Raw genomic sequence first — 26,242 nt, forward strand, 5'->3', positions numbered from 1 at the left:
TTTCAGGGAACTACAGAGAGGGTTTCTATCAAGGTTAGTTGTAGCAAATAAAAGAAATAGAAAGCGTGCATTCTTTGGTATCTGGCTTCTTCCATACTGTTTTTTAGATTCATCCTTGTTATTGTATGTGTCAGTGTTGTTTTCCCTATTTGGATATGTCTCAATTTATCACCTTTTTCTCTTTTTTTTGGCTGGGGTGGGGTGGGGCAGTCGGGGAACAGTCACAGTAGGTAATCCATGTTAGCCTCTAACAGCACTAACCTGTAAGTGCTGTTGGTTCATAAGCCCTTGGGCTTATTCCTGCATTAGTGCTATCTTAGCTGGAGAGATCATTTGACCTTTGGGTCAGACACATCGGCTTATCTTTTTGGGAGACTAAGATGGGAAGGATTGCAATTCAAGGCTAGCCTAGTCAAAAAGTTCACAAAGCTAGGTGCAGTGGCGCTTGCTCATCATCCCAATTATGTGGGATGTGTAATGTGTAAATAGAATGATTGTAGTCCAGTCTGGCTCCAGGAATAAGAGGAGACCCTATTAGGAAAATAACCAAAGAAAAAAAAGAAAAAAAAAAAGCATTAGAGGCATGGCTCATAGCACAACTGCCCGGCCAACTACAAGGCCCCAAAAGAGAATTCAATTCCTAAAGGGTGTAGTAAGTGCTTCCTAGAGCACAAACTGGTTATGGAAAGCAACTTGCAGAGGAATCTGTCTTTGAAGCTGAACTATATATAAAGTACCCTTAGAAGGGTACCAAGAGGCTGAGAGCCCAGTGGATGATTGATCCAACAAGATAAAGAAGTACTCATGGCACATGACCTAAATGATTCCTGTATAAGAAGTTGCCAAATGTTGAAGGATATGTTATAGTTGTGTCAGATAGAGATGGAATTTCTGTTCTTAACACAATAAAGATAACATATCGCCCCCCCAAAGTTACCTTATTTCCATGTCTAATTCCTTCCCCTCACTGATCTTGCCCTTATAGTTGTGTTTTATATAAGTGAAATGCTTTTGTCTTCACTTGACACAATTATTTTGAGATTCATTTATATCCCTAATAGCAACAGTTCATTCACCTTTTAAGAACTGAGATGTGTGTATACACACCTCCAGCCTTGACCACCTCCTAGTCCCAACACATAGAGGTATTATGGCAAGGCTCAGCTGGGATTTGAGGTTGTGTTCAAGACACCTGGAAGGATGGGCATGGTAGTACATAACTTTAATTCAAGATACTCACGAGCTGCAGGTAGGAATGTTTCCATACAAGGCCAACCCAGTGAAAGTGTCAAGTGTGAGACCCTATCTAAAAGACTAAATAAATAAAATAAATATCTTGAAGGCGGAGTATTATCTTTGTACTCTACTCTTATAATAATAGTCCTCAATACATAGAGGGTGCTAGCCAATGCTGAGTAAATGTTTCCTATTTTACATTTATGTGGTTTTAAAATGCATACATGTGTACATACATACTAACATATATGTGCCAGGCACTGGTAGCTCACACCTATAACCCTAGCTACTCATGGGACTGAGATCTGAGGATCGAGGTTCAAAGCCAATCTGGGCAGGAAAGCCTTATAAGACTCTTATCTTCAATTAACCATCAAAAAACCAGAAGTGAAGCAGTGGCTCAAGAGAGCGAGCACTAGCCTTGAGCATAAAATTTTGCTCAGACAGTGCCCAGGCCCTGACTTCAAGCCCCAGAACCAACATGTGTTCCTCCCCCCACATACATACAACTCCAACGTTAAGATTATTTGTCAGGTGACAAAGTTAAATATATTGTACCCCTCTTGTATTCTATGAGTGAGAATAATCCATCGAGGCACAACTTAAGGTGGGAAGGGGTTTTATTTACAAAGGAATTTTATTTGCAACTTAAAACCCAGAACCAAAACAGCCCTCCACATCCAAATGCTGGCCTGTGACTGCCTTGTCCTGGGCTAGTTACCCAGAATTGAGACCCGACTTGACCTCCAAACCTCTAATCCTTAACCTTCAAACCCCCAAACCTCCAAAGGAGCGAGCTCCTTTCTATTCCTCCTTCCTACAGACCTTCCCACAGGCCTTAGGCCTCTCCTCAAACCTGACTTCAAACCTCTCCACAAGCCTCAGGCTCCTAGCTCCTTCCCAGGCCTCAGACCGTCTCCATTCCGCTCTGCTCTCTCTGTCCAATCTGCTTCAACAGGCCTTATGTTTTGGGTACCTCCGCAGGCCTCAGACCATCTCCATTCTGCTCTGTTCTGCTCTCTGTGTCCATTCTGTTTCATTCAGCTCTCTCTCTGCTCTGCTTCAACAGGCCTCATGCTCCAGGCTTCTCCACAGGCTTCACACTCTGTCTCCTTTCTGCCCCGCTCTGCTCTCTTTATCCACTCTGCTTGGACAGGCACCAGGCTCGGGTCTCCCCACAGGCCTCAGGCTCCGGCCTCCTCTGCAGGCCTCAGGCTCCGCTCGTCCAGCATGCACCAGACTCAGCTCATCTCTGCTCCCTGTCTGTCCTCTCCAACAGCCCAGAGTCAGGTCAATTAAGCCTCCATTCTCTGCAGGCCCGAACTTGGGCCTCCCCGCACCCCTCGACCAGACTCGGTTCTCTCCTTGCCCACTGGTCGAGACTTGGGTCTCTTCTGTCCGTGGGGGTGGGGGTGCTTCCCTGCTTCTGTCCACAGGCCTGAGGGGAGCCTGGGCACTGCTCAGCTCCACAGGTACATCCTGGTGCCTTGCTTTCTCTGCATCTCCCTCTCTCCTTTTCCGGAAATCCCGCCCTTTTATATCCCCCAGCCACCTACAGTGTGTATGTGTGTGTATATCTGTGTGTGTGTGTGTGTGTGTGTGTGTGTGTGTGTGTGTGTGTGTGTGTGTGTGTGTGTCAGTTCTGGTCCCCTCAATGTGGGGCTGGATCTCCTTTTACACTCTGCGGTGGGGCATGGCAATGACGCCAACGTTGGGCGGGGCTTCTGGTGCCCCCCCTTACTACACCCTCCTTCAACAATTATTTTTTATTTCATTTTAAAACTTTTATATTAGTCATATTCCAAAACAACTGCCTTTCTCATTACTTTTTGAAGAAGTCATATGGCTTTTAATATAAAAAGTTTACAGTGAATGGTTTTACTCTCCTTTATCCCTATGTGTCCTATTGTTCACCAGTCAACTGCCTGATAATGGCAGTAGTATTAGGTAGTGCCTTCTAGTGTTAGAGCTCTCATTCAGGACCTGGGTGATTGTAGCTACAGCTGTTTTCAGGACTCAGAATTCCCAGCCCTTGACAGCAAAGATGAGTTTTACAGCTCTTAGGGGTGCTTCTAGTAACCAGAGGCCACAGTTACTCTTGTCTCTTTATAGCTTTTGTTGTTGTTCTTCTTCCTCCCTCCTCCTCCACTGCTCCCCTTCCCCTTTTTCTTCTTCCTCCTCTTTGCTTCTGTTGGCTCTGGGGCTTGAACTCAGGTCCTGGGTACTGCCCCTGTGCTTTCAAGGCTAGCATTCTACCTCTTGAGCCACAGCTCCATTTCCACCATTCCTCATTGTCTGTGTTCTTGTCACTTCTATTTACCCAGGTTGTTGTCTCTATGGCTGCCACAGTTAGCTCCACTGTGCTTTTGCTGTCACTGTCTCAGGGCAGCAGCTGCCTCTGCTACCAGTTCCATTGCTGTCACCACCACCACCAGGATAGTGGCTGCCTATCAGCCTGATTTACTAATTATGAACATTAAAATTAGACAAGAAACCTTTTATTGGGCAGAGGCCATCATAGGAGGATATGTCCTGGCTGGGTCACATAATGAACCAAACAGCCCACTTACACAGGCAGTCCAAATGAGAGTATAACAAGGTGCCTGCACCAGTCATGATAGTCCTTTCGAGCAAAGGAAGGGCTGTTTATACCAGTCACCCCTTCTGGACTGAGTGAAAATGTTTGCAGAATCATCACCGAGGCTTGTGACGATTTAAAAAACAAAACAAAACCATGGTATAGTTGAGTATGGTACTCATGTTTGTAATCCCAGCTGTTTGGGAGGCTGAGAGGGGAAGATATGGTACAAGACCAGCCAAAGAAGAAAAGTTAGCAAGGTTCTGTGAGAAAAGTGTCTTTTCTATCAAAGTAATTTCTTTTTCTGTTAATTGTGTGAGAATTGTTCTGAGAGTTCCTGCTTTGGTCACATGGTTTAGCCCTTGTTAATTACATTATATTCATTTTCCTGCTGCACTTTAATTAAGGCATACTATTAGAAACTCCTTGATTTTAGTTATATCCTGCTAATTATGCCACATTCTTTTGAAGATTGTGAACCTGAGCTGAGTCAGTGTGAGCAGAGAGGCAGAGCCTGCTGGGTTAGGGATAAAAAGGGAGCAACCTATTCAGTGTGCTTGCTTGCCAGATTTTTGGCCAATTGTGCACCTTTCTGCAGAAGCAAACTTGTCTTGCTGAGTTCCTTTCAAGCTGGTTTCCTTATTCCTACTTGAGGAATACTGAGTTATTTCTAATAGTTCTTATCTCAGAAGACAAGCTGGGCATGGCGGTGCACATCTGTAATCCCAGCCCTGTGAGGATCATAGTTGGGAGAATCACAGACACAAAAATGTATGAGACTCTGAGAAATAATAAAGCAAAGTGGATTGGGAGTGTGGCTTAAGACCCTGAGTTCAAACCCCCATGCTGCCAAAGGAGGGAGGAAAACCCTCTGTCATTGGCTATTGAAACAGTGGTAGCTGTGATAATGTCTTTGGGAACCAGAGTTTTGCTTCTGCCATGAACAGATATAGCTGCTGTGTAACTTATTCAAGGTGTACATGGAATATTCAGAGCAGCCATCCCTAATAAGAACACAGTCTAGCTGGCTACTTGGCTAAATCATTTGTTCAAGACAGCCCAGGCACCAGGAAACAGTCCCTCATCTGTCAATTAGAGAATGTAATCACCTAGCACATACTAAAAAGGATCATTTATAATAAAGGCTTGCCATTAATATTTACTGTGTTTTAGTAGTACTTAGCAGTACTTAATACTTATTGGTATCACTCCTGTGTATCCTTTCAGGGTATTGTTGGGTTTTAGGTTGCTTTTTTATGCAAACACAAGCAAACAGTGATATTCTTACTTCTTTATTAGAGAAAGGTGTCCAGGTATAGTGGCTCTAGCCTGAAATTCTAGCTACTTGGGTGAGAGTAGAGATCAAAAGTGCTCCATTCCAGGCACTCTTTTCTCTCAACCAATGATTGGATGTGATGGTGTGCAAGCCTGCCATCCCCAGCATCATGGGAAGCACAGATAGGATTTCAGTGCAGAACACCACCTACCTAATAAGCACAAGGCCCCGAGTTCAATCCCCCCAGTACTGCCACAAAAAAAAAGGGATAACAACATACTAGCCTCTGATCTAGAAATTGTTTTGTTCATGTTTTTGCATAATACATCTTGATCTTTCCATATCATTCCTTTTCTGGCTGCATAGTATTCCATTATAGGTACAAACATTTCTCTGTTGGTGGAATTTTTTAAAAAAATGAAACTTGGATACAGTTACACATTCATGTCTTCTCTTAAGAAGTGTACAGAAACCCAGATCCCCTTAATAGCAACATCTTACATAACTATAGTTCAGTATTGCAGCAGGCAGATTAGTATTATTAATATAAGCCACGAGCTCACTCATATGTCCCTAGATTTTTGTTGTTTTGTGATGATGAAATTTGAACCCACAGACCTGTGCTAGGCAAGTGCACACTACCCATTTTGCTTTCCTCTTTTTTTAATAATCTTTTTAATTTTTAATTTTCATTATTTCTTAGGTAGTTGTTCAAATAGGTTTCAGTTTCACAAGTCAGATTATATGGTACAATACATCGTGATCAGTGTCGCCCTTTCCATTTCCCCTGTCTTTCCTCATCCCGTCCATACTCTCTAGTTACATAGTTCAATTTTTACATAATGTACATTGAGTAGAGTGACTGCTACATTTGCTCACACTTTCTCCCTCCACTTGTGTGCTTCCCCTTCCTTGCCCTCCTCTCCCCTCCCCCCCAACAAAATATATTTCAGCTTTCTGGAATTCATTTTGCTAAATGATTCCGTAGTTGTTCAGAGGAGTTGCATATACCATTGTACTCCTCCCATGAGTATACCACATCCTTCAGTCAATTTGTTGTTGTATATATGCATATAACCCTGTATATACTTTCATGTTGGTTTATATTTTAGACCCAACTTCCACATACAGGAAGGAGCTTTCATACAGCTTATCTCTCTGGACCCCCCCCCCCCTTTTAACTTATTTATTTATTTATTTATTTATTTATTTATTTATTTATTTTTTGCCACTCCTGGGGCTTGATCTCAGGGCCTCAGCACTGTCCCTGGCTTCTTTTTGCTCAAGGCTAGCACTCTATCACTTGAGCCACAGTGCTACTTCTGGCTTTTTCTGTTTATGTGGTGGTGATGAATCAAACCTAGGTCTTCGTGCATGCTAAGCAAGCACTGTACCACTAAAGCCACATTCTTAGCCCTCATTAAGATTTTTTTTAGCAAACATTAGTTGTACAAGGAGAGTTACTATGACATTTCCACATATATATACAATATATCCCATCAACTTCATTCCTCTGCCATTCTCCTCTGTCTCCTATCCCTCCTCTTAAAACAATTTCAATAGGTCATATTGTTGATTTTCATACATGCATATTTTTAAAGTACATCAACCATATTTATCCTCATTTACCCTGTTTACCCTCCCCATCTCACTGATATCCACTCAGTGACCACCTGTTTTACTTCACTGTCATAGGTCTTTTTTAGCTTATATTTTTCCAAAGGATTTCATGCTGGTGCATCAATAAGTTGATGAATACTATTATAGAAGCACAGACTATAGAATTTTATTGTTTCATGTTTCTAGCGCTTACTACAAAAACAAGTAAAGCTGATGTCTGTGTTACTTCATTGCTTTGGTAATGGACAAGATGTTGATGTTTATTAATATAAAATTCTTCCATAGAAAAAATTTCAGTAGGCTATGGTCAGGAAAGACAGTAAGTAGCATAATAACCTGAGGTTTAAATTCATCATAAAATTGTAGGTACAATTTCTTTTTTCATTGCTGCTTAGAATTAGATTGTTAGACCTTAAAGACAACTTGGAAAGAACTGGGTCCTATATAAAGACAATGAAATTATTTTTAGAGACTACTTAAGGTCTTATTACCAACTACCCCAACATCATGGTTCAGTTCCTTAAGAACAACAAAATAGTCATGCAGTTTTGTACAAAATTGAGAGCTGGAAATGTAAAGAGAGAAAATAAAGTTGATATACGCAATCAAGGCATCCTCTTGGGTCTGTTTTTGTTAGTGATGAAAATCTAATTGATGGTCATTTGAGTTTTTACTAAGCCAAAGAAATCTAACAGTTGACATTTGTTTTTGAGGCAGAAATCATTGCTCTCATCAGAATGCAGTTGCTGTTTAAGATAAGGAAAAGTGCTTTTTTTGTGTATGTATCTGGTGTAAATCCATTCTGGGTTTGTGAATATGGGTGTCCCATCCAATGAACAGGGCAGGGCCCTCTTAAGTTTGAAATTCAGTACCTCCTACCTTGTGTCAACTGCTTTTCACCCATTTTTTAGACAACGTACCTGCTGCCTTCATAGATGCAAGCATTTACACACAGTGTTAAGTTTTTACTATTTTAACAATTTGTATTCTTTCTGCCAAGATACTCTATGGGCTAGTTTGTAACGCCTTTCTCTCTATCCGTTTTTCTTTCAGCTCGGCTTATGATAATCTCAACAAAGTTCGAGTAGCTATCAAGAAAATCAGCCCTTTTGAGCACCAGACCTACTGCCAGAGGACCCTGAGGGAGATAAAAATCTTACTGCGCTTTAGACATGAGAACATCATTGGCATCAATGATATTATTCGAGCACCAACCATCGAGCAAATGAAAGATGTGTATCCTTTTCTGGGAGTTAGCTAGTTCCATTGCTTGGTTTAGATAAATATAACTTCTTGACTTATCAAAGTAAAGGAAGAGTGTGTGAAGTATATTTAAGAGGAGATTGTAATCTGCTTGCCACTTACAGTAGCACTTGCATCACTGAAATTTTCTCTGATTCATTTTATCAGTGTTTAGTAAATAACTTTAGTATCTTTTAGGTAATACCAATATTTTCTCTATATCTATAGACATTTTCTTAAAAGGTACAGAAAATCTTGTGTCAGTTTCAAGCATGTGCTTGAAACTCAAGCATGTCCTTTCAACCAATATGGTATACTGAAAAGGAAAGCAAAGAGCATTTGAAAAAAGTGTCTTAGATAGTCACTTTGTTCAGTCAGAACCATACAGATGTTAGACTGTCATAGGTCTTCTTTAATGTTGTACAGGCCAAAATGATGTGAACAACTGGCTAACATTAAAAACCTAGACTAAGTAGTTCCAGAATATACTAACTAGAAAATTATATTTGTTAAAGATAAAGGGGGCCTTGAGCATAGCGAAGCGTTCGTCAGAGAGAGCAAGTTATCCTTTAGGCTAGCACAGAATTCACATACCAGCTTGTCCAATTTGTAATCCATCCCTTAGAGGAGCAGCAGCTCACCATCTGTAAGCATCCCTTTCCATTTTTAAACAGCTCTCTGGTAATACGTTGTAGTGGTATTTTAAGGGAAATGCCTCCTACTGCTATCACCTGTTGGTCTTGCTTTACCTTTGCCATAAAAAGAAGCCTCAAGCCAGGGGCCTGTGCCCCTGGCTCACAGCTGTAATCCTCAGGAAGCTGAGGATTGTTATTCAAAGCCAGCCCAGTCAGGAAAGTGCCTTAACATTCTTATTTCCAATTAACCATCAAAAAGCCAGAAGTAGAGCTGTGGCTCAAGTGGTAGAGCACTAGCCTGAGCAAAAAAGCTCAGGGATAGCTACTACCCAGGCCCTGAGTTCAGGCCCCAGGACTGGCATCAACAACAACAAAAGCCTCTTAGACAACAGGTTTGTAAGTCCTGTGTCTTGTGCCAAATCTCATCTTTCATGAGCCTGTAGGAAACAATAGCATTTTAAAATGTAAAAATAGAACTGGACCTCCTCTGTCCATCCTTTACAGTAAAAATTTTTAAAAATTAAGAAATGTAAAAATATCACTGATGAGGCTAGGAATGTGGCTTTGTGGTAGAGGGCTTGCCTAATATGCATGAAACCCGGAGTTCGATTCCTCAGTACCACATTAACAGAAAAAGCCCAAAGTTGCACTTTCATTCAAGTGGTAGAGCGCCAGCCTGGAGCAAAAAAAGCTCAAGGACAGCACCCAGGCCCTGAATTCAAGACCCAGAATTGCTCCCCACCCCCAAAAAAAGTCACTGGTGAAATAAATATTATAGTGAAGTTAAAAACAAAAGCCTTTTGTTTAGTGTTACTTACATGTTTAGACAAATGGTGAGGTGGGGTTGGGAATATGGCCTAGTGGCAAGAGCACTTGCCACGTATACATGAAACCCTGGGTTCGATTCCTCAGCACCACATACATAGAAAAGGCCAGAAGTGGTGCTGTGGCTCAAGTGGCAGAATGCTAGCCTTGAGAAATAAATGGTGAGGTAAAAAAGGAGGAAGAAGCAGCACAAACACTTTCTTAGCATGATTTCTCTTGGTCTTGCTTTAATAGGAGCTTAACAGTAATCAAAGAGTCATGAAAATAGGGTTGGATTTGTAGCAGCTTGTTTTAGGCCTGTATTACGAGAAGTTTTATGGTTGGTTACTAATAGACAATATAGATTGGGTCAAAGAGATAAGGGAGCATATAATCTTGCTGGTTACCACCCACCCTACGGTGTGTTAATAGTGGGTGACTTAGAGAACAAGCAGAATGACTGTTGTCTTATGGGACCTAAACAAGGAGTTAACTACTTCAGATTCCTGCCATTAACTTTTTTCAGTTTGTTTCCCTTGAAGGCCTCATGACACCATAACTGGCTATTTGGAGAGGGTAAAGTGTGTTTGTAAAGCTTGATTAACCACGATCAGTTATTTCATATTTTACCTTAACCTGTCTAAACAGATATATAGTACAAGACCTCATGGAAACAGATCTTTACAAGCTCTTGAAGACACAACACCTCAGCAATGACCATATCTGCTATTTTCTTTACCAGATCCTTAGAGGGTTAAAATACATCCATTCAGCTAATGTTCTGCACCGTGACCTCAAGCCTTCCAACTTGCTGCTCAATACCACCTGCGATCTCAAGGTCAGCCAGGTTATTTACTTCGCTTAAGGTGATATAGTATATTGGAAAAAACTCACTGAAGCACAGTTATTGTATCATTATTCATATTTAGAATTATACCAAAAATACATGAAAATGTTGTGTTTGTGTGTCTGGTCCGTGCATGTTGATGCACATGCGTTGATACTGGGACTTGAACTTGGGGTGCTGTCTGTTAGCTTTTCACTTTAGGTTCGTGCTCTACCACTTGAGTCACAGCTCTACTTCTGCTTTTGATGGTTAATTGGAGAGAAGAGTCTCACAGACCTTCCTGCTCAGGCTGGCTTTGAACTGCAATCTTTAGATGTCAGCTTCCTTAGTAGCTAGGATTATAGGCATGAGCCACTGACACCTGGCTATGAAAATGTTTTTATGGTAGAAATGCAAGTTACAGAGTGCTAATTCTTTACCCGTTTCTATGCCATTCTTTTCTTCCTCTCCTAGGTATGTATGCACTTTTTTTTTTTTTTGCCAGTCCTGGGCTTTGGACTCAGGGCCTGAGCACTGTTCCTGGCTTCTTCCCGCTCAAGGCTAGCACTCTGCCACTTGAGCCCCAGCGCCACTTCTGGCCGTTTTCTGTATATGTGGTGCTGGGGAATCGAACCCAGGGCCTCGTGTATCCGAGGCAGGCACTCTTGCCACTAGGCCATATCCCCAGCCCCCTGTATGCACTTTTATATCTTATATGTACAGATAGGTCATATGTATTCTGTATGTAATAAGTGTTTTTTGGTGATACTGGAGTTTGAACTCAGAGTTTGAACTCATATTAGGCAGATATTCTACTACCAAGCCATACCTCCAGCCCATGTGTAAGTCTTTAACTCTTCTTTCATTGGTAATTGTTTTCCTTCAATAAGTTTTATACAGGAGACTCAGAAAACAACCACACTGTCTTTAGTCCCTAATAAGGAATTTCATATGGAAGAAATTCAGATCTTTTCTAGTCCTTAGAGTTTTCTTAAAGAGGTATAGCATCTGTTTCTATTTTAACAGATAGCAGAGCTGAATAAGAAGGGAGATGATCTATAGCTACCTTAGTTACAATGAAAAAAATGTAGATTCAGTCTAATAAAAAATTCACATCAAAGCTGGGAATATGGCCTAGTGGTAAGAATGCTTGACTCATATACATGAAGCCCTGGGTTCAATTCCCCAGCACCACATATATAGAAAACAGCCAGAAGAGGCGCTGTGGCTCAAGTGGCATAGTGCTAGCCTTGAGCAAAAAGAAGCCTGGGACAGAGCTCAGGCCCCGAGTCCAAGGCCCAGGAATAGCACAAAAAAAAAAAAAAAAAATTCACATCAGGGACTGGGAATATGGCCAAGTGGTAAAGGGCTCGCCTCATATACATGAAGCCCTGGGTTCAATTCCTTAGCACCACATATATATAAAAAAAAGCCAAGGTGGCACTGTGGCTCAAATGGTAGAGTGCTAGCCTCGAACAAAAAGAAGCCAGGGACAGTGCTCAGACCCTGAGTTCAAGCCCCAGGACTGGCAAAAAAAAAAAGAAGTGGTGCTGTGGCTCAAGTGGTAGACCACCTGCCTAGTATGCATGATGCCTTGAGTTTAAACCCCAGTATTACCAAAGAAGAAAATGTAGAGGAATAATCTTTTTTTTTCCTAAATTTTCAATCTAACAGATAGTCATTGTGTGAAGTTCTGTCAGGTATACTATGCCAGGAAGATGAGTATATGTCCCTCAAATAAAAGTAACTGACAGATGAGAAATCTGATAAGACAGGTAATTGTAATCGTATGTGCTATAATTGAAATGTAGGAGAGAATGCTATACAACTGCTTTGCATTCTCTCCTTTGAGAGAAGTTGACTAATTGTGGTTACTGCCGTAGGAAGCAGCAGGAAGAAGGTAGCATCCTTCCCAGCCCTCTGTATGGGCAGGGTTTCAGTAGGTGATTGGCTATATTGGGCATAGGGTATTGGTGGCAGAAGGAACTGCAGAAATAAAAGTATGAAACATGGGACTGATACACAAAGTGTTGTGTCCTCTTTTCCAGTATTGGGTAAATCTTAGAGAATCATTGACACTGGCTTGAAAGGTTGGTTGGAAGTAAGCTCATGGATAGTCATCTGTCAGTCTAGCTAAAGTTTGATCAATTTGTTGTGTGAAGACAAGGTTTCACTATGTAGCCCAGATTGGACTCAAACTTGTTCTCCCCTTCCCTCAGCCTCCTGAATGTTGTGAGTGCAGATATGTATTGCAAAGTATAGCCCTGGCTGGGCCTTGGCTTCTCTTGATCTTTGTGCCTTCCTCTTCAATCACATAATGGCCAGTTTTACTATGATGTTTTAAATGTACATATGAAATGTATGTCATTCACCTGGTTATAAATAAAGAAAGCATCTCATTGTTTAAATGATTATGGGAGGGGCTAGGAATATGACCTAGTGGCAAGAGTGCTTGCATACATGAAGCCCTGGGTTTGATTCCCCAGCACCACATATATAGAAAACGGCCAGAAGTGGCACTGTGGTTCAAGTGGCAGAGTGCTAGCCTTGAGCAGGGATAGTGTTCAGGCCCTGAGTTCAAGGCCCCAGGACTGGCAAAAAAGAAAAGAAAAGAAAAAAGAAGCGAGGGATAGTGCTCAGGCCTTGAGTTCAAGGCTCAGGACTGGCAAAATAATAAAATAAATAAATAAATAAATAAATAAATAAATAATAAATAAATAAATAAATAAATGATTGATTGATTATGGGATGTCACTGAGGTTTGACACAGAAAGTATATCCAAACAGGCCAGGATGTGGTGGCGGCTTAATGTTGATATATGACACCAGACAAGGCTCAGGACTGGCAAAATAATAAATAAATAAATAAATAAATAAATAAATAAATAAATAAATAAATAAATAAATAAATGATTGATTATGGGATGTCACTGAGGTTTGACACAGAAAGTATATCCAAACAGGCCAGGGATGTGGTGGCGGCTTAATGTTGATATATGACACCAGACTGCCGGTAGAGAAAATGTCCTTTCCACCCAAGTGATGGAAACCATGATGTCTTGGATCCTCAGTACTTTGTGGTGACCAGGATGCCTCTCAGGTCCTTGTTCCTAGAAAAGCTAGCAAGTAGACTACCTCTGTTATTTAGGTCCTTTTTTGATCCTTCCTTCCTTCCTTCCTTCCTTCCTTCCTTCCTTCCTTCCTTCCTTCCTTCCTTCCTTCCTTCCTTCCTTCCTTCCTTCCTTCCTTCCCTTTCCTTCCTTCCTTCCTTCCTTCCTTCCTTCCTTCCTTCCTTCCTTCCTTCCTTCCTTCCTTCCTTCCTTCCTTCCTTCCTCCTTCCTTCCTTCCTTCCTTCCTTCCTTCCTTCCTTCCTTCCTTCCTTCCTTCCTTCCTTCTTCCTTCCTCCTTCCTCCTTCCTTCCTTTCCTTCCTTCCTTCCTTCCTTCCTTCCTTCCTTCCTTCCTTCCTTCCTTCCTTCCTTCCTTCCTTCCTTCCTTCCTTCCTTCCTTCCTTCCTTCCTTCCTTTTGCCAGTCCCAGGGCTTGAACCCAGGGCCTGAGTATGTCCCTGGCCAACCTTTTGCTCAAGGCTAGCACTCTACCACTTGAGCCACAGTGCCCCTTCCGGCATTTTCTGTTTATGTGGTATTGAGAAATCAAACCTAAAGCTTCATGCATGCTAAGCAAGCAAGCACTCTACCACTAAGCCACATTCCCAGCCCGTATTTCTTACTCTTGACCACTCAGAATATCTGCTACTCCAAGTGATTCAAACCTTCAACTTTTAATTCTTGTACCAAACAAAGCCAACAATAATAAACTTAGTTTAAAGTTTTTATTTATTTTATCCCCTCCCCCTCCCCTCAACCCTCCCCCCCCCCCCCCCCCAGTCCTGGGGCTTGGACTCAGGACTTGAGCACTGTCCCTGGCTTCTTTTTTGCTCAAGGCTAGCACTCTGCCACTTGAGCCACAGCGCCATTTCTGGGCCTTTATGTATATATGTGGTGCTGAGGAATTGAACCCAGGGGCTTCATGTATACGAGGCAAGCACTCTTGCCCCAAGACCATATTCCCAGCCCCTATTTTAAGCATTTGTACTTGTAATCTGACTTGTTGAAATGAAACTCCTTTGTATAACCACTTTAAACTTTTTTGTTTGGCTTGCTATAAACACATTTTATACTTGATATATAAGCCCCGAGGCCTCAGGTCCCTTCTGGGACTCAATTGTAGATTTTCTCTTTATTTCTCTGGACCACCAGAAACTATTATAAATATTGGTAACTAAAAGGAAAAGGATTAAACATTTGCTTTGCCTTTGCGATAGGAAATCCAGTAGTATCTGTGCATCATGGTAGTAAGCAAATAGCCCCAGTTGATGACCAACAGCCCTTCTTCTAGAAAAAAAATTCCAGCTAATAAAAATAGAAAAACCACAATTTTGCAACCCCCAGTGAAACATTTGATTTGCCCAACATTATTTTTTCCAACCCCCTAAATATGCTGGTACTCCCTCCTCTACCAGACACACTCATCACCTCACACCTACACTAAATTCTCATCTCGAGCACTCTTAACTACTCGTATGCTATATTCTACATCAGCCCACTGTCCCTCTCCCAACCCCATGACAACTTAATGCGTTTCACATTGAGTTTCTCTCAGAGGGAAAGCAACAAAGAAGAATATACATTTAGAGGCTTTGGGCTTGGGGGAGGGGAGGGGTTTTGTTTTGTTTTGGCAGTACTGGAGTTTGAACTTAGGGCTTTGTGCTTACTAGGCAAGTAAGTACTATAGCACTTGAGGGTAGAGTTCTGGAGCAAATAGGATCAGAAGTGGTAATAAGGCCCTTGCAGTTGGCTAAATTAACCAGTCTGTACCACAATACCCAGCTTATATTTTACATGGAATCTCACTAACTTTTGTTTTTGTTTTTGTCTGGTCAGTTTAGGGCTCTGGGCCTGGGTGCTGTCCCTGAGCTCTTCAGCTCAATGCTAGCACTCTACCACTTGAGCCATTTTCAGTTTTCTGGTGGTTAATTGGAGCTAAGACTCTCATGGACTTTCCTGCCTGGGCTGGCTTTGAACCACTATCCTCAGATCTCAGCCTCCTGGATAGCTAGCATTACAGGGGTGAGCCACCAGTTCCCGGCTCACTAACTTTTTTGCCCAGGCTAGTCTCAAGCCATTATCCTCCCATTTCCTCCATTTAACTGAGATTACAAGCATATACCACCTCACTTGGCTCTCCCTCCTCCCCACTTAAAGCTATGTATCAAGTCTGAACCTCTGCAGTCTTTTTAATACACAGGGCCAAGAGCACTAACAGAATTGCCCTTATATTCTGAGGCTTCTTCTGGTTTTGTTTCACTGACAAGGCACAATATTTTTGTTGTGATTGTGTGACTTAGAATGTGACTTGAGATCTCCTTCCTATAACAAAATGCAAAACTTTGGTTGAACGTGAGTCATACAATGAAATGTTATCCCTGAAGAAGAGAGAGACCACAGATAAGACCTATTTGAACTGTTCAAGCCACACAGCATTGGAATGATGGCTCAGAGCACTTCCCTTCAGTCATAGGAAAAAAAAAAGAGAATTCATGGCTTCTTTTATTGAGCTTGGTTGCTAGTAAGCCTTAGGTGGGAAATGCTTCTAGCAATTATCTCCATAGAAATTAGTAGAAAGCACTATAAAGAAATAAGATACAAGAACATTGAGAGGCTCAAATCAATCAGAATTTAAAACTCAACTATGTTCCTCCACAAAAACTATGGACTATTCCTTGGCCAGACTGAGAGGCCTATTACTGCTGGTGAGTTTAATGCCATTGTCAAGCAAGCCATCTCTGAAAGGAGAAGTGCAGGCTTATGGTGGTTACATACACTGAGTGGATTGGCTAGAGTTGGCAGTCAGAGCTATGGAGGAGGACAGGATTTCCTCACTGTTCTATCCTGTGAGAGTCCACATGGAAAGCAACCTTGTGGGAGAGTCACTAGAGAAGCAGATGTGCTACTCAGCACACTCCCAGCCCCCCCCCCCTTTTTGTGCCAGTATTGGGGCTTGAACTCAACCTCACACTCCCCCTTTGCCTTTAATATCTAAGATAAGGACATGCATGCCACAGCATAAATGTGCAACTTTTTGGATGCTGTAGTCAAAATAAATTAAAGGATCTGTAGGATCAGAGATAGAGACTAAAGTCCAGGTAGATTCCAAGTCCTATAAATACCTTTTAGATTTGTCCTTTAATGTCCCTGCATTTAGGGCCTTAGTTTAGGTCCATGTTTCTTAGCCTACCTAATTCCATCAAGCCTCCAGATTAGCCTGTGTCTTTCAGTCTACCTTCTGAGAGTCGAGTTACTCTGGCCCATCTTTGTTAACATGTTTTTCTCTTGAGTTGGTTCCCTAAGGGCCAAAGAATTAAAAGATTCTGAATTTGTATGGAACTAGATTATAGCTGCATGTTATATAACTATTTTATAAAATAGCCTTCTTGAATAGCACCACAATATTGGGAGAACCAGAGGAGGAATGCTTAGGAGGTACTTTTGTAAGTCTGAACAAAATGAGAGGCTGGATATTTTAAAACCAGAAAATGGTGCATCTTAAGAATATGAAGATTTGACTACATGAAAGAGGAGGGAAGTGAGAAGGATCTAAAAATGTCACCTCCTTGGACTAAATAGAGAACTATCAAGAAGTGGAATCTGAGAAATAGAAAGCCAGTGCTGACTGACTCCTTGCAGCAACAGTCCTGTGAGCTCCAGGGAGATGGAGCTAAGAAGAGGTCTGGATGGCTTTGCTGAATTTACTCAGAACAATTTTTGTCAAGTCACCTATCTTGTGTAGTTATAACTAAACAGTTAAAGAAATGAGAGATTTCCTCTGAAGTTGTCTCCTATTTTCTTATTTCTCTTGATATTACTTTTTATTAAATCTATTATCTTCAAATAGTATACAAAGTGGTTTCAGTTCTGCATGTTAGTTTGAGTGCAGTGCAGTGTCATCCCTTCCTTGTCATTCTCTCGCACACCTGATTCCAACCCCACTCATCCCATCAAGTTGTATCATGTATGTGCACATGTGCGTGCCTGTGCCCACACACATGCACATTAGCCCCACTGTCCCTTTACCACTTGAGCCATAACTCCACTTCCAGCTATTACTACTACTACTACTACTACTACTACTACTATTATTATTGATAAGACTCTTTACAGACTTTCCTGTCTGGACTGGCTTTGAACCACAATCCCCTCATATCTCAGCCTCCTGAGTAACTAGGATTACAGGGGTAAGTCACCAATACCCAGCAAGTTGTATTGTTTCAAAACTCCTTTCAGCCTGTTTGCTAGTCTTTGAACCTTCACTCACTTTCAGGTTCTTGAGATTAAATAATGTTTTTATACAATTCCTACCAAAATACCTAACTTAGAAATGGTAGCAACTGCTTATTATTATTATTACTTCTGTTGTCTTTTATGACATTCTGATATCAAGCTGGGTAGATTCTCAGTTGTCTACTTCTTTCTCCCTTAGATCTGTGACTTTGGCCTGGCCCGTGTTGCAGATCCAGATCATGATCACACAGGCTTCCTAACAGAGTATGTAGCTACACGTTGGTACAGAGCTCCAGAAATTATGTTGAATTCCAAGGTAAGCACCAAGTTAACATAAAAAAGAAAATTTTAAATGTATAGCTGTAAGCCTCTATCTCCAAGCTTCTGCTTAGGTTTAGTCTTGGCCTATCTGGCCAGAGCCAAGGGACTATCTAATCTTGTTCATCATTGAACTTTTGGACTCTGTAGTTCAATTTCTGCCTCAGCTGAAGTCTAGAGGAGGTAGTCACTTAAGCTGATACCATAAATATCTTTTCCTCTGTTCATCTTTCTGAAGTCCTACCTGTGGGCTTCTTTAATACCTGCTCTGCCCAGGTCTGGGTATGCAATAGCTGTCTTTGTGTTAGAAGCCAGTAATGTATATTCCTGTGAATATCAATTGAGACTATTTTAAAATGTCAGATTTATCTGATAATTAAGAATATCTGGCACTGGTGGCTCACACCTGTAATCCTAGCTACTCAGGAGTCTGAGATCTGAGGATCAAGGTTTGGAGCAAGATGGGGCAAGAAAGTCTGTGAGACTCTTAATCTCCAATTAAATCACTAGTAGGAAAGCTGAAAGTGGCACTGTGGTAGAGTGCTAGCCTTGAACAAAAAGGGGCTCCGGGGGATAGGAATGTGGCTTAGTGGTAGAGTGCTAGCCTACCATGCATGAAGCCCCTGGGTTCAATTCCTCAGTACCACATAAATAGGGAAAGCTGGAAGTGGCGCTGTGGCTCAAGTGGTAAAGTGCTAGCCTTGAGCAGGAACAGCACCTAGGCTCTGAGTTCAAGCTCTAGGACTACTTGAAGAAAACATGGGTGTGGAAAGAATAAAAACTTCCATGGAATATTTTTCCAAAATATATGTTAGTCTTTTTTTCCAAATGAAATACCTCCTCATTATCTAAACTCTGCTATATCTAGGTCATAAAAAATTATTTAAATACATTTACAAAAGCCAGAAAAAAATGAAATGTGTAGTTATTAGAAACTTGAAGGTAAAATTTGAAGGCTTTTATGGAGATTGAAATTCAGTATTATTGGTATGAGGGACGAGGTAACAGTACAAGAAATGTATCCAATGCCTAATGTATGAAACTGTAACCTCTCTATACATCAGTTTGATAATAAAAATTTGGAAAAAAAATCAGTATTATTAACATCCTTTGCAAATAGTATGTGAATAAGGTGTCAAAATTAGATAATTTAAGTATACTTGACATACTACCTATACCTAATATCTAAAGATTATGAAATTTTTAAATGCAGTTCCATCTGCTACAGTGTAACCTTAAGTTAAATGAAGAAAGTTTCTGAGTGCTGATTGCTCATGCCTGTAATACTAGTTACTCTCAGGAGACTGAGATCTAAGGGTTACTGTTTGAAGCCAGCCTAGATAGGAGAGTCTGAAACCCTGTATCCAATGAACTTTCACAAAGGACCAGCACACACACATACAAAGATATATGAAGAAAAGTAAACAGACATTGGGCATCATCATGTTTAGGGTGCTGGAACCATAAGTCCTGAGGGAAATGAAAATGAAAGGAACAAGTCTACTTGGCTCATAGACCTCATTCTCTTTCTCTGTTCTTTTTTGAATGTGTGTGCCTGTCCTGGGGCTTGAACTCAGAACCTGGACTCTGTTCCTGAGCATTTTTTGCTCAAGGTTAGAGTTCTACCACTTAAGTCACTTTATGCTTTTTGGTGTTTTTAACTGGAGATAAGAGACTCACAGAGCTGGGAATATGGCCTAGTGGTAAAGTGCTTGCCTCATATACACGAAGCCCAAGGTTCGATTCCTCAGCACCACATATATAGAAAATGGCCAGAAGTAGTGCTGTGACTCAAGTGACAGAGTGCTAACCTGGAGCAAAAAGAAGCCAAGGACAGTGCTCAGGCCCTGAGTCCAAGGCCCAGGACTGGCCAAAAAAAAAAAAGAGAGAGAGAGAGAGACTCTGACAGACTTTTTCTTCTTAGACTAGCATCATCTCAGCCTTCTGAGTAGCAAGAATTACAGGTGTGAGCCACTACTATACTCTTTCTTTCTCTATTCTTTATAAGTAGAGATAAACTATTAGATTGATTTTTTTTTTTTTTTTTTGGGGCCAGTCCTGGGCCTTGGACTCAGGGCCTGAGCACTGTCCCTGGCTTCTTTTTGCTCAAGGCTAGCACTCTGCCACTTGAGTCACAGCGCCGCTTCTGGCCATTTTCTGTATATGTGGTGCTGGGGAATCGAACCTAGGGCCTCGTGTATCCGAGGCAGGCACTCTTGCCACTAGGCTATATCCCCAGCCCTATTAGATTGATTTTTATGAGGAAATTGGAGATAAAGGTCTTGGAGGATTTGTCTGCTCTGGCCAGCTTCAGTCTTCAAATCCCAGACTCCTGAGTAGCTGAGATAAGTCATGAGCCACCAGTTCTTGGCTAGCCTTGGACTATTGATCTTCCTCGATCTCTCTCCCCCTTACTGGAATTATAGGCATGTACCACCACAGTAAGCCTCACTTTTTAATTAATTTATTTTTGGTTGTACTGGCATTTGAACTCTGGGACTCTTACTTGGTAGGCAGGAACTCTTTTTTTTTTTTTTTAATTGATGCCTTTTTATTTGTTTTTTGCCAAAACTTGGGGCCTGGCCACTGTCCCTAAACCTCTCTGTGCTCAAGGCTAGTGCTCTAGTCCTTGAGCCACCGTGACTTGTCTGTTTATATGATATTGCAGAATCGAACCCAGAGCATTCCCAGCCTGACTTAGAACTTTTTATTTTCCCAGTCCTGGGACTTGAACTCAGGGCCTGAGCACTGTCCCTCAGCTTTTTTTTTTTTTTTGCTCAAGGCTAGCACTCTACCACTTGAGCACAGCACCACTTCTGGCTTTTTCTGTGTATGTGATACTGAAGAATCAAACCCAGGGCTCCAGGCAAGCACTCTACCACTGAGCTACATTCCCAGCCCCCAGCCAGAATATTTTTTAACACATAGAAAAAAATTAAATACAATGAATGCTTGTATGCCATTTATCTTTGATCCACCAGCTGTTAACATGCTGCCATTTTGTTGTCCCTCTTTCTCCATTCTCTCGCCTCTTAAAAATAAAAATCATCTGATACTTAACCAACTTAGCCAGCACTTAACTCCTTGAACATTTTAAGTGTAATAATACTCCTAAAGGAGGGATGGTTTCTTCCCTACAGCTGTGGTATGTTAGCATTCCTGAAATGATCAGCATTAGTTTGGTACCTTTTTTGGGGGAACAGAATTCCCTTCAGTATTGTGTCATCCATTTTTTGGCATTAATACCACTAATAGCACAAGGCTTGTTACACACACAGACACACAATTTACTTTAGTAAAACAGCATTAAAGTAGAGGAAAATGGAGAACATAAAGAAACATTTCCTGTTCCCCATGCAGGGAATGTTAAAACTTTTCAGAGCCTTTTACTAGAAGATGAAACTGCTTTGTACTATAACTGGTGATCCTCTAGGTATCCATCATCAAATTATTAGTAGTTTCTGGACTCTCTTGTACTTAGTTCATGGAGAAACAGTTTGTAAGTTATCTTCATTAAACTTTGACTTCCCTTGCCATCCACTGCTGATTTTTACGATTCTGTTATTTTTCTATATTTTAGTTCACTCTTGAGTATTTACTTTGTGGTTTATATCCTCTTACTACTACATATATTTGTTCCAGCTTTGGCGTTCCAGTTTTTTTTTTTTTTTTTTTTTTTTTTTTTTTTTTTTTTTTTTTGGGCCAGTCCTGGGCCTTGGACTCAGGGCCTGAGCACTGTCCCTGGCTTCTTCCCGCTCAAGGCTAGCACTCTGCCTCTTGAGCCACAGCGCCGCTTCTGGCTGTTTTTCTGTATATGTGGTGCTGGGGAATCGAACCTAGGGCCTCGTGTATCCGAGGCAGGCACTCTTGCCACTAGGCTATATCCCCAGCCCCTGGCGTTCCAGTTTTGTCGTTTCCCTCTAGTATTAGCACTTCTTGCTTTTTAGCATAAAATGTTCCAGCTTCCTTGTACTTTTCTAGCCCCAAATTTACAGCAGCCATTTCTCCCCATAAGGTTAATCCTTCTAATTTGTTTTCAATTTCTCCCTTTATTTTTGGCCCAAAGCGAAAGCTGCTTTGGATGACAAGTGTTTTAGAAATAATTATTTTAAAATTAACCTATTTTATCATAGCTGTAAACTTCATCACTAGTTTTTTGATGTTCCAAAACCATTTCACTCCCCAAATTATTTCTCCTTCCATTTATCACTATATTTAACATTTTCCATAAATTTCTGTTCCTTGGAGAGAGCCCTTTTGCAATGAATTCTTATATGACTAACAGACTTCCTTTAAAAGAATATTTTACCTGAAATATAAGTAGAAAATGATGAAAATATTGGTGTTACTTTTTTGTAGAGGTCAAAGTTTTTAACCTGGTTTGTTTTAAAATTATTTATAAGATGAATAAGATATCCTGAAACTATAGTAATGTCTCCTTTCTTGAATTGACTTCCATGTTTCCAAAAATGACTAAATGAGTTATAGATGTCCTGAGATAATATAATAATTCTAAATCATTTTCATACTTTGCAAAAAAAAGACTGAAGTACTCTTCAGAGATTATTGTGTGTGGTGTTCTGTATATGTGCGCATATGCACGCATGCAGGTGCTGCTACCAGGGCTTGAACTCTAGGCTTTGTGCTCTTGCTTGGCTTTTTCCATTCAAGGCTGGCACTATACCACTTGAGCCAGAGCTCTATTTGAAGCTTTTTGCTGATTAACTGGAGATATGAGTCTCAAGGCTTTGTCTGCCTGGACTGGTTTAGAACCCCAATCCTCAGATCTCAGCCTTCTGACTAGCTAGGATTTCAGGTGTGAGCCACCAGTGCCTGGCTGGAAATTCTAATTCATTAGAAAGTTAATCAGTATGTGAAAGCCAAATTAGGGCCAAGAATGTGGCTTAGTGGTAGAGTGCTTGCCTAGCATGCATGAAGTATCAAATGAACAGAAAAAGCCAGAAGTGGCGCTGTGGCCCAAGTGGTAGGGTACTAGTCTTGAGCAAAAGAAGCTCAGGGACAGTGCCCAGACCCTGAGTTCAAGCCCCAGGACTCCCCCCTCCCCCCCAAAAAATATTATTTGCCTTTTTATTCTATTTTCATGTACTTGTGAGATTTTGGAGACGCTCCAACTTATATCAGCAATGTGCATCTCATGGAGCAAGCTTTCATTGTTTTGTTATGTACATAGATAATCATTCTCTGCCTTTTCCCCCTTTCTGCTGCAGGGCTATACCAAGTCCATTGATATTTGGTCTGTAGGCTGTATTCTGGCAGAAATGCTGTCCAATAGGCCCATCTTCCCAGGAAAGCATTATCTTGACCAGCTGAACCACATTCTGGGTAAGGTCCCTGAGAGTCACATCATTAAATGACTCAAGAGTTCTAATAATTCTAATCTGTAATAGAGATGAGTTTTTGATATCTTAATTTTTTTAATGTAAAAATTTATTGGGCTGGGGATATGGCCTAGTGGCAAAGAGTGCTTGCCTCATATACATGTAGCCCTGGGTTCAATTCCCTAGCACCACATGTACAAAAAACGGCCAGGAGTGGAGCTGTGGCTCAAATGGCAGAGTGCTGGCCTTGAGCAAAAGAAGCCAGGGACAGTGCTCAGGCCCTGAGTCCAAGCCCCAGGACTGGCAGTCAATCAGTCAGTCAATCAATAAATAAAATAAAATAAAATTTTTAAAAAAATGTCTTAGGAAAGGTAAGCATTAGGTGGTGGTAAGAAGGCATTAAGGACCAAAGTTCATTTTGTCCCAAATTGATAGTGTTATGTTTGTTTGCCTTGGTCTTGATAATTAACAGTTAATTACTTTGTTTGATAGGAATTCTTGGGTCCCCATCACAGGAAGACCTGAATTGTATAATAAATTTAAAGGCTAGAAACTACTTGCTTTCTCTTCCACACAAAAATAAAGTACCATGGAATAGGCTGTTCCCAAATGCTGACTCCAAAGGTAAGTCTTAGCTCATTATTTTTTCTCAGACATAGCTTCATATTTGTTCTTATATTTTTTAAATCATTAGGCCCCTATTTGTGTTTATTACAGAATGCCTTATTTGAAATGTGTTTATTTTTACTCTTTTTACTCCATCCACCTGTGCTGGAGGTCTAACTTTATGATAGGCCGGCTCTCCGCTACTGAGATATCACCAGCCTCTCTTTGATTCTTAATTTGAAAGCAATATCTTCTATTTGGTGAAGAAATCTGGAGAAAGCTCTAGTTTTCCACTTTCTTGGTTATTTGTGTTGTTTCAATTTCTATTCATATTTCTAGGACTCAGGATGTCTAGAAGCCTGTTTCTTATCTGAAATGATAGATATCAGAAGTCTTTAGGATTATTAATTTTCTTAGGTTTCAGAATATTTAATAAACATAATGAGGTAACTTAGAGAAAGGATCAACATCTAAGTACAAAATTCATTTATGTTTCATAAATGTATAACCTGGTGGTAAATTTTATAGTGTTTTTAGTGAGCCTGTTTTGAGTGTGGGTCATTATAGTAAGTCATTCAGGTATGTGGGATTTTCTACATTTTGAATTGTGTCAGTGTTCAAAAAGTTTCATATTTTAGTTAACCGCCAAAAAGCCAGAAGTGGAGCTATGGCTCAAGTGGTAGAGTGCCAGCCTTAAGTGGGAAAGCCAAGTAAGAGTGGGAGGCTCTGCGTTTAAGCCCTAGTCCTTGTCCCAAAAAAGGCTAAAGAAATAAAGAAGTTGCCTAACTAAGCCTTTATAGTAACTGGACTTACTTGGAGGTTTTTTCCTCACTTTTTTCTTTAGATAGTCATTATTTATATCAGATTATTACCACAAGTTGTTTTTTAGCTTATTTTTCTTTTTTCTTTCATAGGAATTTTTGAGGTTGGTTCATCCAGGAATTAAAATCTAAGCTAGTCTCATATACCTGTAATCCTAGCAGCTCAGGGGAATGAGATCTGAGGATTGCTTTTCAAGGACAGCGGGGGTGGGGCAGAAAAGTCCATGAGACTCTTATTGCCAATTAAGTACCCAAAAAGCAGGAGGTGGAACTGTGGCTCAAATAGTAGAATGCTAGCCTTGACCACAAAAGCTCAAAGCTCTGGGGCTGGGGATATGGCCTAGTGGCGAGAGAGCTTGCCTCGTATACATGAGGCCCTGGGTTCGATTCCCCAGCACCACATATACAGAAAACGGCCAGAAGTGGCGCTGTGGCTCAAGTGGCAGAGTGCTAGCCTTGAGCAAAAGGGAAGCCAGGGACAGTGCTCAGGCCCTGAGTCCAAGGCCCAGGACTGGCCAAAAAAAACAAAACAAAAGCTCAAAGCTCTGGACAGCTCCCAGGCCTTGAGTTCAAGCCTCACATGACACACACAAGCGCATGCATGCATGCATGTGAGTGCACATACACACGCAGTCATACAAACAGAATTAAAATCTAGAAAAATTTGGCTGTTGGAATGGTGCATACCAGTGCAACTCTCAGGGAAGTTGAGGCAAGGAGGATCATGAGTTTGAGACCAACCTGTGCTGTTTAGGCAGACCTTGTAAAAGATAATAAGCTGAGTGCCAGTTGGCTCATGCCTATAATCTTAATCTTCCCTACTCAAGAGGCTAAGACCTGGAGCATTACAATTTGAAGCCAGCCCAGGCAAAAAAAGTAAGAGTGTCAACCATAAGCAAGAAAAGGAGTGATCAAGAGCACAAAGCCTTAACCAGATTCAATCCCCAGTACTACCAAAAAAAAATTTTTTTTAATAGCAGAAGTTGAAACCAAATTCCTAGAACACCTAGTCTATTACATTCAATTGGTCAAATCATGCAGCCAGGTTTAAGTAATGAAGAAATAAATTCTCCTGTTAGTGGACAAAACTCAAGGGTTTGTGCCATATTTAACCTACCACTAAGTTGTTTCTAGTTTTACTATATAAACATGCATGAATGTATTCAAACATATAGATTCGATTAACACGAGAGCATTAAGGTTTCTGTGGCCCTTAAATAAGAGATTAAGAATCTAGACGGGCACCAGTAGCTCAAATCTATAATCCTACTCAGGAGGCTGCATTCTAAGGATCAAGCTTCAAAACCACCCTGGACAGGAAAGTCTACAAGACTCCTACCTAAAAACCAGAAGTGGAGCTGTGGCTCAAAGTGGTGTAGGGTATTTGCCTTGAGCAGAAAAGGCTCACAGACAATGCCCAGGCTCTGAGTTGAAGCCCCATGACCAACCCCAAAAAATAAAAACAAAAAACCTGATAGGGGGGTGGGAATATCACCTAGTGGCAAGAGTGCTTGCCTGGTATATATGAAGCCCTGGGTTCAATTCCTCAGCACCACATATGTAGAAAAGGCCAGAAGTGGTGCTGTGGCTCAAGTGGCAGA

At 41.1% G+C, this 26,242-nt stretch overlaps 1 protein-coding gene across 1 annotated transcript in view; it reads left to right on the forward strand.

Annotated features, from left to right (window-relative positions):
* The window catches only part of Mapk1 (mitogen-activated protein kinase 1), an 84,692-nt gene that overhangs the window by 37,781 nt on the left and 20,669 nt on the right, over positions 1-26,242 (forward strand). Inside the window, exons 2-6 of the mRNA XM_048343386.1 lie at positions 7,764-7,946; positions 10,040-10,229; positions 17,757-17,873; positions 23,104-23,218; positions 23,707-23,838. Of these exons, the coding sequence (XP_048199343.1) occupies positions 7,764-7,946; positions 10,040-10,229; positions 17,757-17,873; positions 23,104-23,218; positions 23,707-23,838 (737 nt within the window). The remainder of the gene's footprint in view (positions 1-7,763; positions 7,947-10,039; positions 10,230-17,756; positions 17,874-23,103; positions 23,219-23,706; positions 23,839-26,242) is intronic.

The sequence above is a fragment of the Perognathus longimembris genome, chromosome 3 (genome assembly GCF_023159225.1).
Source record: "Perognathus longimembris pacificus isolate PPM17 chromosome 3, ASM2315922v1, whole genome shotgun sequence".
In the NCBI taxonomy this organism is placed as follows: Eukaryota; Metazoa; Chordata; class Mammalia; order Rodentia; family Heteromyidae; genus Perognathus; species Perognathus longimembris.